Below are 17,768 nucleotides of genomic sequence, written 5' to 3'. Positions count from 1 at the left end.
CTTATTTGGCGAAATCAAATGAAAGTGTTCCCACATTTCAGAATGTGTAACACATTTTGTAACGGGCTCCATTGACAACTCAGAACAATAAACTCTCCTAAACTCGCTAGGGACTGAAAAAAGTCAGAATAGCTCTTGGATTCAGTACTTACACATTGTAGTGGTGTGTGTTTCCTTTAGCTTCATTAATGTATGTAGAGATCACACTGCACATTGTGTATTTAGGTCTAGTTATGTACATTATCACCTCTACAGAGTCGACTCTATGATGCAGCAGGGCTTTATGTTCCAGCCAATTAAATTAGGTTAATTATAATTATATACAAATAATAGGAGGTTAATCAGTGATAGTGTCCCAGGCCCACAACCATCCCTCCGTCACATACTGATACTGATTTCCAGATGTTAAAACCTGGCGATGCTGTATATCGGTGTGTCCCTGAAACAGGCAGCCCATGCTGTTTTACCAGGGTCGGCCCTGGCCAATTTGCTGCCCTAGGCAAGATTTCACCTGGTGTCCCTGGAATCACAGACAATTGTGTTCTGATCATTTTGTTCATAAACTTACACAGAAACAAACTGCACAGCTTTGTCCTGTTTTTCTTTATTTTGAAAATATTTTGGAAAAACACACAAACTGTATAAAAAAAAACTATATTACAGAGACCTTGCCTTTCTTACAGCAATAAAATATATATATAATAAATATATAAATAAAATACTTCTCAGGTAATAAATTATATGTATATACATATATATAAATATATAATAGTTCGGGGGTTCGGGGGTTTCCTCCGGGTACTCCGGTTTCCTCCCCCGGTCCAAAAACATGCATGGTAGGTTGATTGGCATCTCTGGAAAATTGTCCCTAGTGTGTGATTGCGTGAGTGAATGAGAGTGTGTGTGTGTGCCCTGTGATGGGTTGGCACTCCGTCCAGGGTGTATCCTGCCTTGATGCCCGATGAGGCTCCCCGTGACCCGAGGTAGTTCGGATAAGCGGTAGAAGATGAATGAATGAATGAATGAATGATATATATAATAATATGGGCGCACGGGCGCCCCTAGTGGTGGGCGGCGCCCTTAGCATTTGCCTATTCTGCCTATGCGCACACACACACCCTGTAACACCCTTCTGGTCAGACGCCATCTTTTCAGGCAGTTTCTGACACGGTGGATATAATCACGACAACAATGAGGGTAATTTCAGTACACGATAACAGGGTAATGGGTTACTCTGTGGATTCTAAACCTGACGAGGAAATGAAATGTAAAGTTAAAGAGGAAAAACAAGCTGCGCAGTTTGATTCAGGAGGATAATCTCTCTTCAAGGTAATTAATCATATGTGTTGCTGTTTTTAGAGCAAATAAACATCTAAAAACGTAATTTATTAGCGGGATTGGTTCAAGGCTGCACGTATTGTTATAATACATTGTGGTTATTAATCCAGACAAATGTTTATCCGACAGACGCAGGATGTTGATTCCAGGCGCAGCTTTTAGACACAGCGGTAACGGCGCTGGGGTGTGTGTGTGTGTGTGTGTGTGTCCGGGAAGGGGGGGGGGGGGGGGGGTGTCCGGGAAGGGGGGGGGGGGGGGGGGTGTCCGGGAAAGGGGGGGGGGGGGCCTTGTCCGGGAAGGGGGGGGGGGGCCTTGTCCGGGAAGGGGGGGGGGGCCTTGTCCGGGAAGGGGGGGGGGGGCCTTGTCCGGGAAGGGGGGGGGTGTCCGTGAAAGGGGGGGGGGCCTTGTCCGGGAAAGGGGGGGGGGGCCTTGTCCGGGAAGGGGGGGGCGCCTTGTCGGGGGGGGGGGGGGGGGGGGGGCTTTTCATTCATTCATTCATTCATTCATCTTCTACCGCTTATCCGAACTACCTCGGGGGGGGGGGGGGACATTTCAAATGTCAACATTGGATTTCAAACAACGGAGACCCCACCTTTAATCTTACATTGCACAACTTTTCAGACTTTGTAGCAATTTTGTGAAGCTCATAATTCTGTGAAAACTGCATCTTATACAAGTGTTGGTCAAGTAACTACAGTATTTTTTAAACTGCCCCTTAATCTTGTACTGTAAAGCAGAAGCAGGGCTCTCAAGTTTTGAAGATGGGCAAGAGTGACATATATTTTAAATGTTTAGCAGATTGGACTGATACATTTTGGGCGCTGCGGCTTATTAAATATATGATAAATAGTCAAAAAGTTTTTCTGCGTGAGAAATACGATGTGTGGCGGGAGAACGTGACAAAAGACTGAAATGCGTGACTGTCACTCTCAATGCGTGACACTTGACAGCCCTGTAGAACCAAATATCTGTATTCTGTAACTTAAATTATAATTCCTGTTCACTACTAATAGGAATAAGAGATTATTATAGAGATTATATTGATATTTAAAGAATATTTATTTATTTTGTTAATATTCTTTCACAATATTTTATGCTGGCATTAAGAAATGTGTGGATTTATTTATTTATTCATTTACAAATGAAGGAGCATTTTAAATCTCTGAATGTATCATTAATGTGCTGCTGATGTTTTAATCAAACCCAGTAAATAAAATGGAATTTATAATCTGGAAATCTGAATTTCTTTTTAGATTTAATTTCACTGAGTAGTGGTGATGTTTTTAGCACAATTATGATCAGTCATTTTAAGCTTTCATCAATCAGCAAGTGAACATATTTTGCTTCTTCTGACCAAACTTGAATCTGTAACTTTACTCTTGTGTTTTTTATCATCTTTTTAAATAAAAAAACAAACCCATCCTGCTTGATTGTCTTTCTTTTATAGATGTAAGCTGATACTGTGAATGTTTATGAAACGTTTCATGTCCTGGATGAAAGTGCAGTGTTCATCTTCCATAGTGATTGGATTCTGATTGGTCAGGAGGTGTTGATTAATTTTCTGTAACAGCAGCTCTGACAGCAGTGCAGCTACAAAACCCCAATCAGTTTTCTTTTCCCTTTCTAGTTCTGCTAGAACGTTTGTGTTTCTGGATAAATATGATCTGATCTTCATCAAACGCTTCATCTGAAACTCAATACAGAGAACCCAGTTAAACACAAGACACAGAAGAATTACAGTTTTTACATTTGTTTACTGAGCAAAATGATCCAACGTTCAGTATCCTTGTGAACCTCTAAGAGTACAAGTACATTTAAAGCTGATGGTGGTCATACGTGACTTTTAGAGGCTGTCCCATGTTTCAAGAACAGAAATGTGGGTCCTTGTTATCAATCATTCATTACACAGGTTTAAGAAAGTGCGCTATGATCAAAGGAGACTGATGAAGAGCATTTCTGAAGAGACGCTTTGGCCTCTTGTGCACTGTGAGGCAGGGACAGGGGTAGCCTAGTGGTTAAGGTGTTAATCTACTGATTGGAAAGTTGCAAGTGAAAAATCTTAGATGTTTCATCAGGGACTTTCTAAACGCTGTAAAATCAGTGCTATGCAATAAATGTGTTTTATCTGGTGTTTTTTTTTTTAAATAACAATTTACCCTCAAAATGAGAGCTTTATATCGAAGGACCTGTGTATGTGGTTCTTTGTGTATTCAATGGTTTTGGAAATGTTCTCCATTTTATTTATTCCACCTGTTTAAATATATATAACAAAATGTATATAGCCTAATAAACATTATTACTAAAGTATAAATACTAGACTCCATATAGACAAAAATATTTTAAGTAGAATTTACTTTGATTAAAATTTGTATACTTTGAGACTTATAGTATTATTTTATTTTAATACCTTTAATGATATTTATGAAGAGACTTATTATTAATAAGTTTTATCAATAGAAACGTGAGAATCGACTCTAAATCACGTTTTAAAAAAGTGCCTTTAAATCTATAAAAATAAAAAATAAAATCAGTTTGATTAAATTGTCCAGCAGATGGCGCCAGTTCACAATTTAAACATACAAAATTTCCATCCAGGTGTTTAAAGCGAATTTTTTAAAAGTGATTTCACAAGTTAGAACATTTGTTGTGTTTCAGTTGTTAAATTATTTACATTAACATTATTAACATTTGTTGTGTTTCAGTTGTTAAATTATTAACAAACATTCTTTTAATGCTTCTGCCATCACGTGATGGAGGAATATAGAGTGTATATATATAAATCAGTGCTATGTAATAAATGTGTTTTATCTGGTGGTTTTTTTTTTTTTTTAAATAACAATTTACCCTCAAAATGAGAGCTTTATATCGAAGGACCTGTGTATGTGGTTCTTTGTGCATTCAATGGTTTTGGAAATGTTCTCCATTTTATTTATTCCACCTGTTTAAATATATATAACAAAATGTATATAGCCTAATAAACATTATTACTAAAGTATAAATACTAGACTCCATATAGACAAAAATATGTTTAAGTAGAATTTACTTTGATTAAAATTTATATACTTACAATACAGTATTATACTTATATTAGACTTATAGTATTATTTTATTTTAATACCTTTAATGATATTTATGAAGAGACTTATTATTAATATAAATAAAGAAACAAATAAAGAAATAAAAATCTAAAATAAAATAAATCTAAAATAAAATAAATCTAAAATAAAGATCTCTATCATTGTAGGAGGGACTTTAAACAGCTTCATGCTGTTCCTAGAAAGTCAGAGTATTTAAAGCATTAATCTGTACACACACTTTACTGTTTTCTGTGTTTCTTATTAAAATGTACAAATATAAAAACAACCTACTTGATTGTCTTTCTTTTATAGATGTAACTGATAATGAAAGTGTTTGAAACCTTTTGTGTCCTGGATGAAAGTGCAGTGTTCACCTTGTTTTATTCCACAGTGCTGCTGGATTCTGATTGTTCAGGAGATTTTCTGTAACAGCAGCAGACAGCAGTGCAGCTACAAAACATAGATTTATCCTTTTAATCAAGGGATTGAATCTCAATCAATTGATTATCTAAAGCACTTCATTTGGTTATGAGTCAATCGATGAATCGATCCGTTGCAAACGACTCCACCAAATGAAGTGCTTTAGACAGTTCGGTGTGTATATTTTAAATGAATACAGGCTTTTACAGGTTCTTTTATAAAACTCTATGTGTAAGTGGTATTATTGAATTGTGTGAGGAATTATAAATAAAATGATATTTTTGCCTGTTTTATCTCTCTGTGAACTGCATTTAATCGTAAAACCCTTTTCAACCCAGTGACCAATAAGAAACAATCTTTTCGGCTCCCAAATGACTCATTTGAACCAGCAAACACAACAGTCTTCTAGAGTTTACACAGAATGGTGCAAGAAATAATCCTGTGAGCAGAGGATATAAATATATTATATATGTTATATATTGTATATATAATATATTATTCAAATTATGTTGATTGTTGTAGTTTATAGTTTTTCCTCACATCTAAAAACACCACTTGATCTTTAAGGGTTTTATCAATAGAAACGTGAGAATCGACTCTAAATCACGTTTTAAAAAAGTGCCTTTAAATCTATAAAAATAAAAAATAAAATCAGTTTGATTAAATTGTCCAGCAGATGGCGCCAGTTCACAATTTAAACATACAAAATTTCCATCCAGGTGTTTAAAGCGAATTTTTTAAAAGTGATTTCACAAGTTAGAACATTTGTTGTGTTTCAGTTGTTAAATTATTTACATTAACATTATTAACATTTGTTGTGTTTCAGTTGTTAAATTATTAACAAACATTCTTTTAATGCTTCTGCCATCACGTGATGGAGGAATATAGAGTGTATATATATATATATATATATATATATATATGCCTGTTTATGAATCCCCTCCTTCTCGTTTATTAGTGCGCAGAGATGCAGCGTTTTATTCTCATGTCCATTGAACTCAGGTCAGTAACATTTTATCTGCTAAACAATTTGAATTATATCCATGTTCTGAAGTACAGAATGTTTAGTATCAGATGTTTTAATGTTGGTTCTCCAACATGTCCAGGACTTTGTGTGTTTGTATTAAACTGACTCCTATGTCCCAGTTTAACAATAGTTTAGAGAGCAAAACAAAACCACCTCTGATTAAAGACAATTAAATATCTTTATTTGTGAACGATTTGATGTTAAAACATTTTAGAGCGACTTCTGTAACTATCTCCCTGAACAAAAGTCAGAATAGCTCTTGGATTCAGTACTTACACATTGTAGTGTTGGTGTGTGTTTCCTTTAGCTTCATTAATGTATGTAGAGATCACACTGCACGTTATGTATTTAGGTCTAGTTATGTACATTATCACCTCTACAGAGTCGACTCTATGATGCAGAAGGGCTTTATGTTCCAGCCAATTAAATTAGGTTAATTATAATTATATAAAAATAATAGGAGGTTAATCAGTGATAGTGTCCCAGGCCCACAACCATCCCTCCGTCACATACTGATACTGATTTCCAGATGTTAAAACCTGGCGATGCTGCATATCGGTGTGTCCCTGACACAAACAGCCCATGCTGTTTTACTCTCTCTCTCTCTCTCTCTCTCTCTCTCTCACACACACACACACACACACACACACACACACACACACACACACACACACACACACACACACACACACACACACACACACACACACACACACACACACACACACGTACGTCACGTGATAAACATTAACGTCTTCTTCTGGTTACCCTTCCGGTCTTACGCCATCTTTTCAGGCAGTGTCTGACGCAGTGGACATAATAAAGACAATAATGACGGATATTTCGGTACATGATAACAGAGTAATGGGTTACTCTGTGGATTCTAAACCTGACGAGGAAATGAAATGTAAAGTTAAAGAGGAAAAACAAGCTGCACAGTTTGATTCAGGAGGATAATCTCTCTTCAAGGTAATTAATTATATGTGTTGCTGTTTTTAGAGCAAATAAACATCTAAAAACGTAATTTATTAGCGGGATTGGTTCAAGGCTGCACGTATTGTTATAATACATTGTGGTTATTAATCCAGACAAATGTTTATCCGACAGACCGTAAATTTAAGGGCGCAGCTTTTAGACACACAGCGGTAACCTCTTTATAGACTGAGCTATAGTTGATGAACCTGTAGAGGGCGACCTATTGCCGTTTGACTTGGTTTAAATACAGCAAAGAAGAAGAATGTTAGATGTAGTTAGTCCTGTGAAATGTGTGTATCGTTTGCTGCGGGTTCCTCCTGTAATGAGTGGGATGTTGTTTGGGTCCACTAGGTGGCAGTGATGGGTAGTATAAAGCTGGGTGCATTGAGTGAAGAAGAAAATATAACTTGTAGGTGAGAGATGTCGCCGGTGGAATAAAGAAACCAGTTCTTTTGCAATCTTGTGTTCCTCTTATTTGTATGATGCCTGAATAATACACCTCCTGAGTAAATGTCCTCATCTTGACCAGATCTGTCTCTCTGAAGTTATTAACACCGGTAAGAAACCACACGCCCCAGTTTCATGTGAGAGAGACAAGCACACGGTAGGGTGTCGAGGATTACAGTAAGTCTAGATTTTGTTTTAAATAAATGTCACGCTACAGGAGGCTGATTTTTAAACTATTGTACATTCCTATTGCTGCTTTAGCAAATTTAGATAGTTTATATTTATACAATTCTTCTTCAAGCAAGCTAATAATACTTAGGCTGCGATGCTAATAGCCTAGAGCCTTCGATTTCATATCAGGTTTATTAATCAAGTTAAAGGTGAGGCTATCAAACAGGGGTGACACCCATTTGGGTTAGGTGCGTGTTTGTTTTGGTGATTTCAAATCACCAAAAATCACATATATCCGGAAACACATGTAACAGAGTGCATTATGGGAAATGTAGTTAAATAACAGTCTTAACATCATACACCACAAACATAGAGACGAGTTTATATTTATACAATCTATTGAACTCTTATTCCTCATTGTTAACTTTTCTCTTCCCCAGATTTGTATCATGACGGATATCATCATCATCAACTTGATCTGTCAAGCTATTTTTTCTGGAAATGGTTACACTTATCCAGTGTCCCCTAACATATCGTCTGCTGTTCTTCAAGACCCGGACTGTGAGAAAGCCTGGTACAGGAAGGTGAGACCACATGAAAACCTTCTGTAAGTTCAGCAGCACTGCAGCAAAGTCCTGAGTAGGACTGACCAATGTGACCAAATAACACTGATCTTGTCATAAATCTTCACAAGTTTATTACTTTATAATCTCTTGAAATATTGAAAGATGGTACAGATGATTTATATTTACAGATGGTCCAGTAAAGACACATTGCATGATGTATTTATTCATAGTGAGTGAGAAGGGAAACGATGCTGCACTCTGTTAATGAATGAATGCTGTCATTAGGCTCCAGGTAATGGATCGGAGTTGGAGTTTTTATCAGATGGACAACTTCATGGAAACCAAAGTAAACTGGTTGTTGATGTGAGCGAGAAAAACATCACAATCACTAAATGCATCGAGCTTCTCCATGATGTGACGTGTCATGGATCAAATCAAAAGGTTTATATATTTATTTCTGCTTCTATAAGGTTTAAAATCCTGTTTCTTTTAAGAATGATTTAATCATAACTATCTTTATATTTTGCAGTTTCAACACCTTTACCAAGGTATGTAATATCTCTGTTTGTGTCTGTTCGTGTGTGTGCGCATGTGTGTTTGTGTCTGTGTGTCTTTGTGTGCGTGCATCTGTGTGTACACACGTGCCTGCGTGTGTGTGTGTGTGTGCGTGCGTCTCTGTGTGTGTGTGTGTCCGTCCACTGTCTGTCTGTGTGTGCATTTTAATCTACATTTAATTTGGGAAAGTGTGTCTGAGCCCCGAACACTATCAGGAAGACTATTCCAGAGTTTAGGAGCTAAATATGAAAACGCTCTACCACCTTTAGTAGACTTAGATATTCTGGGAACTACCAGAAGTCCTGAGTTTTGTGATCTCAGAGAGCATGAAGGATTGTAACGTGTTAGAAGACTAGTTAGATACGTGGGAGCTAAACCATTAAGAGTCTTGTACGTAAGTAGCAGCAGTTTGTAATCAATTCTAAACTTAACAGGTAGCCAGTGTAGAGATGATAAAATTGGGGTTATATGGTCATACTTTCTTGTCCTAGTGAGAACTCTGGCAGCTGCATTCTGGACTAACTGTAGTCTATTTATTAAAGATGCAGGACAACCACCTCCCTTTTCCACCAAAAAGAACCGGGTGCTGGTTCAGAGCTAGCACTGGTGCTGGTTCAAAGTTTGTTCCACTGGTGAACCTTCTAAGAACCGGTTTGTCTTTCCATCGGCTAGAGAGCATCACAGAGCCGAGTCTGACGTCACTGACAAACACAACATTTACTGTTAATGCTCATGGCTTTCCGAACCTACACTGGCATCCAAACGCGGTGAATCTGTGTACGTGCAGCTCCATGTAATTAGTTTAAAAGAAGGTACATAATATAAGTACATAATATTATTTTATCATTAACACAGGAAAAAAAAGTTAGCCTTAGCATGTAGCTCCCACTACCATGTGTGCTGATAATGTATCATATTGTGGTAAAGTAAAAGTGTATTAAACATTAGTATACTTAAGGTACATTAACAAATGCGCTAACAGTAGCCCCGCCCACAGCCCCGCCCACAGCCCCTGACACAAGCGGTTCTTAAGTCTAGACCAGCAACGTTTTGGTGCTACTTAAGAACCACTTTTCCTGTTTCAGAGCCGGTGCTTTGGCTGTCGAAAAAGAAAGAACTGGTTCTAAATTAGGCTCCGAACCTGCACTCAAACTGCCTCGGTGGAAAAGGGGCAATAGTAATGCATTACAATAGTCAGTCTGGAGGTCAGTTTCTAGTCTGGAACTAGTTTCTCATCATCAGATGCAGACAGGATGTTCAGATAGGATGAGAAATGTGCAACAGTCAGAGCAACCAGTAAACCTTTTGTGTTACTGACACGTGTTAACTGTGTGTCTTTATGTGCTTTGTCTTTTTGTTTTAAGTCACTGACCGCAACGCTACCAACCCAACCATCAAGATCACCACCACCACCACCACCATCATCATCGTCGTCATCATCATCATCATCATCATCATTGGGATTGGAGTCTTGGTGAGCTTGAGAAGCTGCTGTGAACAAACAGAAGAACAGAATAACGAGTGAGTAAAACTTAAACTGCAGGACCTTTACACACTACAGCTGCTTTCACACACATTTTATTTTGTTGTTTATTTCTCCCAGAAACGTGTGGAGCTGAAACACCTTTTGTTGATATTAATAAAAATAAAATTCTGGATGTTAATGAGACAGATAAAAACTGTAGGAAGAAAGTGGAACATGTTCATTTATTTATTTAAATCACCATTTAAAGTCTCTCTGTATGGACGCTGCATGTTTTTATTCCTCCTGTTCATGTTAAGATTTGAGTCATCACATGAAACGTTTTGCTTCTTTCTGCTTTTCCTTCAGGGGTCGCCATAGCAAATCATCTCTCCACTTATCCCTATCTTCTGCATCCTCAACACTTGCACCCACTAGCTTCAAATCCTCATTCATTACATCCATATACCTCCTCTTTGGCCTTCCTCTTTGCCTCCTGCCTGGCAGCTCCATGTCCAACATTCTCCTACCAATATACTCACTCTCACTCCTCTGAACATGTCCAAACCATCTTAATCTGTCCTCCCTAACTTTGTCCCCCAAACATCCAACATAAATTTATGTACATTTTATCGTGGCTTGAAGTACTTATTCTTACTGTAATGGAGATTAAACTAAAATAAATTAAATCAGAATAAATAAATTACAAATAGCAGATATTTAAATCACCTTTTAATATATAATAAATATCTAAGTGTCATTAACTATATATAGATAAGAAGTTAGTCATCCAGTAAAAATATATTTTGTAGACTTTAATGTTGCAGTGTTAGTGATAGAAGAATGTGTGTGTGTGTGTGTGTGTGTGTAGAGTTTAGATGTTTTATCTTTATTTATTGGATTTCTTTACTGTTTTGTCCATCATGGAGGGATTTCTGTCTGTCTGTGAGGATTAAGATTCAGCTTCAGTGCCTCTGTCCTTCCTGCACTTATCTTTTCCATCACTGCACTTTTTCAAGAATTTTTATTTTTATTTTTTTTCAGACATTAAGTTGATAAAACAATCGATTTAAAGCCAAAATGCAATGTTTTCATACAAATCTGTTAAAGGTGGGGTCTCCGTTGTTTGAGAAAGGCTTCAGAAAACTGTGCTGGGGCGCCAAACAAAACAAAACCAACGTGTAGCCAATGAGCAGAAAGGGGCGTGTCTTGTCAATATGCGGCGGAGAGAGTGTTCAGTGCGCATGTGTGACATTAGCAGAAAGCGGTTTTAACGTTGACATGGAGGATAAAAACAAAGAAAGAAAGCGAAGAAAGACTTACGATAAGGTAAGAAGTAGGACGTGTTAATATAGGATCAGCTTTCCAGCGCTGGAGAGAACTAAGGTTGCGTTTTTCCTTCTCGATCGGTGATTAACGTTGGTTTTGCTTTGTTTTTCTATTTACATTACAGTAGCTTTTACTAACAGAATACGGCTTTATATCACTTAAAGTTCCGAATATTAAATCAATCAATACACTTACTTGTGTTACTGTCTTACTGTCTTACAAAGACTTACTGTTGCGTAAGTCTTTGTGCCTGAAACACGTGAACACGCTCCAAGTCTTCTGTTTCCATGTTATCGGCAGCAACGTTACGACCTCTGCCTCTGCCGTTACCTCTGCCTCGGATTGTAGTTGTTGACCGTCTCCTTCCGCATGAAACGGAGCTAAACCTTTCACGGTACAACACACAGTACTACAAAAACACATTTGTATCACGTAGTATTACTAAGATTTTGAAGATGATTTTAAGATTTTGGTGCTTACCTACAAGGCCTTACACGGGTTAGCTCCTCAATATCTGACTGAGCTTTTAATTCCCTATATTCCATCTCACGACCTTCGTTCTTCTGAAACTGGTCTTTTAACTGTTTCCTTAACTCGTTTACGATCGATGAGAGACAGGGCTTTTTCTTCACTAGCTCCAAAACTTTGGAAATCTTTACCAACTGAGATAAGGCAAGCAAAATCTCTTGGCATTTTTAAATCTCAGCTTAAAACTCATTTTTTTAGGGTAGCTTTTAATTGACTAATTGTAATTTTACATAGTGCTTATTTTATAGTCTGTTTTTGTTGCTTTAATTTTAATGTTTATATTATATGGTGTATTTTTGTTTTATTTGCTTTTGTAAAGCACTTTGAGATACACTTTTAAAGGCACTATAGAAAATAAAGGTTATTATTATCATTATTAGGGCCTGAGCACCGAATGGTGCGAAGCCCTATTGTTTTTCCTCGGGAGTATTATTTTTTTTATTTTTTTTTTTTTTCCCACACATTGGCCAATTGGGGTCCCTTAACATGCTCGAAAACTCTTGAAATTTGGCACACACGTCAGAGTCGCGCGACACTAGGATTGGACAAAGGTTGGAATACGGGCGTGGCAGGGGGGCTCTGTAGCGCCCCCTGTAATGCAAAAACAAACATTGGTGCACAGATCGGGCAATTATGTACGCACATGTACGAGAGTTGGTACGCATATAGATCTCATCGACCCGAACAACTTTCGCGCTCTAAACTATGAGCTCCGCCCAACAGGAAGTCGGCCATTTTGGATTGTTTTATAAGTGCATGCGGTGAACTTTTAAATACTCCTCCTAGGGAATTCATGCGATTGACATCAAACGTTGTGAACATGATGCCAAGACATTGCACTTGCTAAATTGCGAAGGGATTTTTGATATCTCGAACGGTGCTGCCATGACGAGGCGACAAAGTTATGGCGAATTCAGAGAAACAGGAAGTGTCTAATATCTAAAGCAAAAAATGTCTTATTGGGATGACACGCGGTGTGTATGTTCGGCCAAGGATTCCGATCGCATCGATGTGCCTATTGTGAATCTCGGACATAGCGCCACCAACAGGCGCCAGGAAGTGTGTCAGTCACAACAGTTGCATGTGGTGAACTTTTAAATACTCCTCCTAGGGAATTCATGCGATTGACACCAAAAGTGGTGAACATGATGCCAAGACATTGCACTTGCTAAATTGCGAAGGGATTTTTGATATCTCGAACGGTGCTGCCATGGCGAGGCGACAAAGTTATGGCGAATTCAGAGAAACAGAAAGTGTCTAATATCTAAAGCAAAAAATGTCTTATTGTGATGACACGCGGTGTGTATGTTCGGCCAAGGATTCCGATCGCATCGATGTGCTTATTGTGAGTCCCGGGTATAGCGCCACCAACAGGCCCCAGGAAGTGTGTCAGTCACAAAGGTGGATTTTTTCACAGTTGCATGCAATGAACTTTTAAATACTCCTCCTAGAGGATTCATGCGATTGACACCAAAAGTGGTGAACATGATGCCGAGACATTGCACTTGCTAAATTGCGAAGTGAGTTTCGATATCTCGAACGGTGCTGCCATGGCGAGGCGACAAAATTATGGCGAATTCAGAGAAACAGAAAGTGTCTAATATCTAAAGCAAAAAATGTCTTATTGTGATGACACGCGGTGTGTATGTTCGGCCAAGGATTCCGATCGCATCTATGTGCTTATTGTGAGTCCCAGGTATAGCGCCACCAACAGGCCCCAGGAAGTGTGTCAGTCACAAAGGTGGATTTTTTGTCAGCTTCATGCAGTAAACTTTTAAATACTCCTCCTAGGGGATTCATGCAATTGAGACCAGACTTGGCCAACATGGTGCAGAGATATTGCAGATGCGAAATTGCGAACGGATTTTTGATATCTCAAACACTGTTCTCATGGTAACGTGTCAAACTTTACTTTCTTTTTCAGGCATATTTAAGTCTTTTGGCGTGCTTAGATTAACTTGAAATTTGACACATACATCACATTTGTCGGCTGTTAAGTGTGGACAAAAAGGTCAGACAAAGGTGTGTCTCTTAAGTGGCTCACTAGCGCCCCCGTTTGTCTAAAATGTGGGGTTTCATTTACCTACAGTCCCCAAATGGGTCAGTAACAACATAAAATAGTCCACTGATATTTACCCACTTGATGCACTTGCCCACCGTGCATTGTTTTCTGGAAGGCACCGTATAGCGATGAACAAACGTGCGAAGGCCCGTCATCGCTGCTTGCAGCTATATTTATTATTATTATTACTCATTGTGTTCATTTATTGATAAATATCCCCTCGGTCAGCTGCCCCAGCAGGTTCCGCCATAATACTTGTCTTGGTTATAATTGGGTTATACTTGTCTGGTGTATGTGTGGGGGCGGAGCTATCAATACAGGGGTGGGACCCATTTGGGTTAGGGGTGTGTTTGTTTTGGTGATTTCAAATGTCAACATTGGATTTCAAACAACGGAGACCCCACCTTTAATCTTACATTGCACAACTTTTCAGACTTTGTAGCAATTTTGTGAAGCTCATAATTCTGTGAAAACTGCATTTTATACAAGTGTTGGTCAAGTAACTACAGTATTTTTTAAACTGCCCCTTAATCTTGTACTGTAAAGCAGAAGCAGGGCTCTCAAGTTTTGAAGATGGGCAAGAGTGACATATATTTTAAATGTTTAGCAGATTGGACTGATACATTTTGGGCGCTGCGGCTTATTAAATATATGATAAATAGTCAAAAAGTTTTTCTGCGTGAGAAATACGATGTGTGGCGGGAGAACGTGACAAAAGACTGAAATGCGTGACTGTCACTCTCAATGTGTGACACTTGACAGCCCTGTAGAACCAAATATCTGTATTCTGTAACTTAAATTATAATTCCTGTTCACTACTAATAGGAATGAGATTATTATAGAGATTATACTGATATTTAAAGAATATTTATTTATTTTGTTAATATTCCTTCACAATATTTTATGCTGGCATTAAGAAATATGTGGATTTATTTATTTATTCATTTACAAATGAAGGAGCATTTTAAATCTCTGAATGTATCATTAACGTGCTGCTGATGTTTTAATCCAACCCAGTAAATAAAATAGAATTTATAATCTGGAAATCTGAATTTCTTTTTAGAATCAATTTCACTGAGTAGTGGTGATGTTTTTAGCACAATTATGATCAGGAATTTTAAGCTTTCATCAATCAGCAAGTGAACATATTTTGCTTCTTTCTTTCCTCTGGCAGGCTGGACTGTGTGTAATGTAATTCTGACCAAGCTTTAATTTAATTCTGACCAAACTTTACTCTTGTATTTTTTATCATCTTTTTAAATAAAAAAACAAACCCATCCTGCTTGATTGTCTTTCTTTTATAGATGTAAGCTGATACTGTGAATGTTTATGAAACGTTTCATGTCCTGGATGAAAGTGCAGTGTTCATCTTCCATAGTGATTGGATTCTGATTGGTCAGGAGGTGTTGATTAATTTTCTGTAACAGCAGCTCTGACAGCAGTGCAGCTACAAAACCCCAATCACTTTTCTTTTCCCTTTCTAGTTCTGCTAGAACGTTTGTGTTTCTGGATAAATATGATCTGATCTTCATCAAACGCTTCATCTGAAACTCAATACAGAGAACGCAGTTAAACACAAGACACAGAAGAATTACAGTTTTTACATTGGTTTACTGAGCAAAATGATCCAACGTTCAGTATCCTTGTGAACCTCTAAGAGTACAAGTACATTTAAAGCTGATGGTGGTCATGCGTGACTTTTAGAGTCTGTCCCATGTTTCAAGAACAGAAATGTGGGTCCTTGTTATCAATCATTCATTACACAGGTTTAAGAAAGTGCGCTATGAACAAAGGAGACTGATGAAGAGCATTTCTGAAGAGACGCTTTGGCCTCTTGTGCACTGTGAGGCAGGGACAGGGGTAGCCTAGTGGTTAAGGTGTTAATCTACTGATTGGAAAGTTGCAAGTGAAAAATCTTCCAATGCTGGGTCCCTGAGCAAGGCCACAAATTTGTATAAAATGAGATAAAATTGTAAGTCGCTCTGGATAAACGCACCTGCCTAATGCTGTAAAGGTAAATTCAGCACCAGAGTTAATCTCCTAAGGAGCGGCCTTCCAGAAAAAATCACTCCAGTGAATTACATTATGGGTTACATACTGTACCTTGTAGGAACCCCAGGAATAACATTTCAGTATTATTTTTTATATAAGAAGAACATGTACAATATTACATTAGAACATTCAGAAAATAAAACCAATATATCATTAAAGGTGAAATATTTTTATTTTAATACTTTGTATAAAATTAATTTACTATATTTATTTTAATATTAAATGCTTTAAACAACCTGCATGATATTAATTTACTTTAGTTTTTGGAATATATTACACATCTTACTTTGACCATTTTATTCAGGAAATAAAGTAAAAACCTTTTAAACAAGTGAGTGTTTAAAATGAAAATACTCTAAGGCTCTATAGTGGCTCAGTCCCATGTTAGTAATCAAAGAAATAAATGTAGGTTTTAAATGACATTTCCACAAATATCTTTGGGAATAGTGTGCTGATTTTTTTCACAAGATCAGTTCACCTAGTTACATCTCACCCGTGTGTATGTTAGTGGTTGATGAAAACCTACAACTCCCAGAATATGGATTATAAAATCAGATTAGATAAATCATGACTAGATAAAGAGACTTAAGCTCATCTTTGTGTTCTGTACAGTGTGTCTTTTATACCTGTTTCATCAGGGACTTTCTGAACGCTGTAAAATCAGTGCTATGTAATAAATGTGTTTTATCTGGTGTTTTTATTTTTTAAATAACAATTTACCCTCAAAATGAGAGCTTTATATCGAAGGACCTGTGTATGTGGTTCTTTGTGTATTCAATGGTTTTGGAAATGTTCTCCATTTTATTTATTCCACCTGTTTAAATATATATAACAAAATGTATATAGCCTAATAAACATTATTACTAAAGTATAAATACTAGATTACATATAGACAAAAATATGTTTAAGTAGAATTTACTTTGATTAAAATTTATATACTTACAATACAGTATTATACTTATATTAGACTTATAGTATTATTTTATTTTAATACCTTTAATGATATTTCTGAAGAGATTTATTATTAATATAAATAAAGAAACAAATAAAGAAATAAAAATCTAAAATAAAATAAATCTAAAATAAAATAAATCTAAAATAAAGATCTCTATCATTGTAGGAGGGACTTTAAACAGCTTCATGCTGTTCCTAGAAAGTCAGAGTATTTAAAGCATTAATCTGTACACACACTTTACTGTTTTCTGTGTTTCTTATTAAAATGTACAAATATAAAAACAACCTACTTGATTGTCTTTCTTTTATAGATGTAACTGATAATGAAAGTGTTTGAAACCTTTTGTGTCCTGGATGAAAGTGCAGTGTTCACCTTGTTTTATTCCACAGTGCTGCTGGATTCTGATTGTTCAGGAGATTTTCTGTAACAGCAGCAGACAGCAGTGCAGCTACAAAACATAGATTTATCCTTTTAATCAAGGGATTGAATCTCAATCAATTGATTATCTAAAGCACTTCATTTGGTGATGAGTCAATCGATGAATCGATCCGTTGCAAACGACTCCACCAAATGAAGTGCTTTAGACAGTTCGGTGTGTATATTTTAAATGAATACAGGCTTTTACAGACTCTTTTATAAAACTCTATGTGTAAGTGGTATTATTGAATTGTGTGAGGAATTATAAATAAAATGATATTTTTGCCTGTTTTATCTCTCTGTGAACTGCATTTAATCGTAAAACCCTTTTCAACCCAGTGACCAATAAGAAACAATCTTTTCGGCTCCCAAATGACTCATTTGAAC

The 17,768-nt window shown here is 37.1% G+C and overlaps 2 protein-coding genes across 2 annotated transcripts in view; both read left to right on the top strand.

Moving 5' to 3' along the window:
* Positions 1 to 1,141: 1,141 nt before the first annotated feature.
* Positions 1,142 to 17,768, top strand: part of LOC132842610 (uncharacterized) — a 104,579-nt gene continuing 87,952 nt past the window's right edge. Inside the window, exon 1 of the mRNA XM_060865375.1 lies at positions 1,142 to 1,329. The gene's annotated coding sequence lies outside the window, so the exon portion shown is untranslated. The remainder of the gene's footprint in view (positions 1,330 to 17,768) is intronic.
* On the top strand, positions 6,641 to 13,447 carry LOC132842613 (uncharacterized). Its single transcript, XM_060865382.1, has 6 exons — positions 6,641 to 6,831; positions 7,896 to 8,039; positions 8,307 to 8,462; positions 8,551 to 8,569; positions 9,941 to 10,097; positions 10,408 to 13,447. Exons 2-6 carry the CDS (start codon positions 7,905 to 7,907, stop codon positions 10,592 to 10,594), a joined length of 654 nt encoding a protein of 217 aa, XP_060721365.1. The 5' UTR covers positions 6,641 to 6,831; positions 7,896 to 7,904; the 3' UTR covers positions 10,595 to 13,447.

Source organism: Tachysurus vachellii, chromosome 3, assembly GCF_030014155.1.
Source record: "Tachysurus vachellii isolate PV-2020 chromosome 3, HZAU_Pvac_v1, whole genome shotgun sequence".
NCBI lineage: Eukaryota > Metazoa > Chordata > Actinopteri > Siluriformes > Bagridae > Tachysurus > Tachysurus vachellii.
This window is presented reverse-complemented; position numbering and strand designations above follow the sequence as displayed.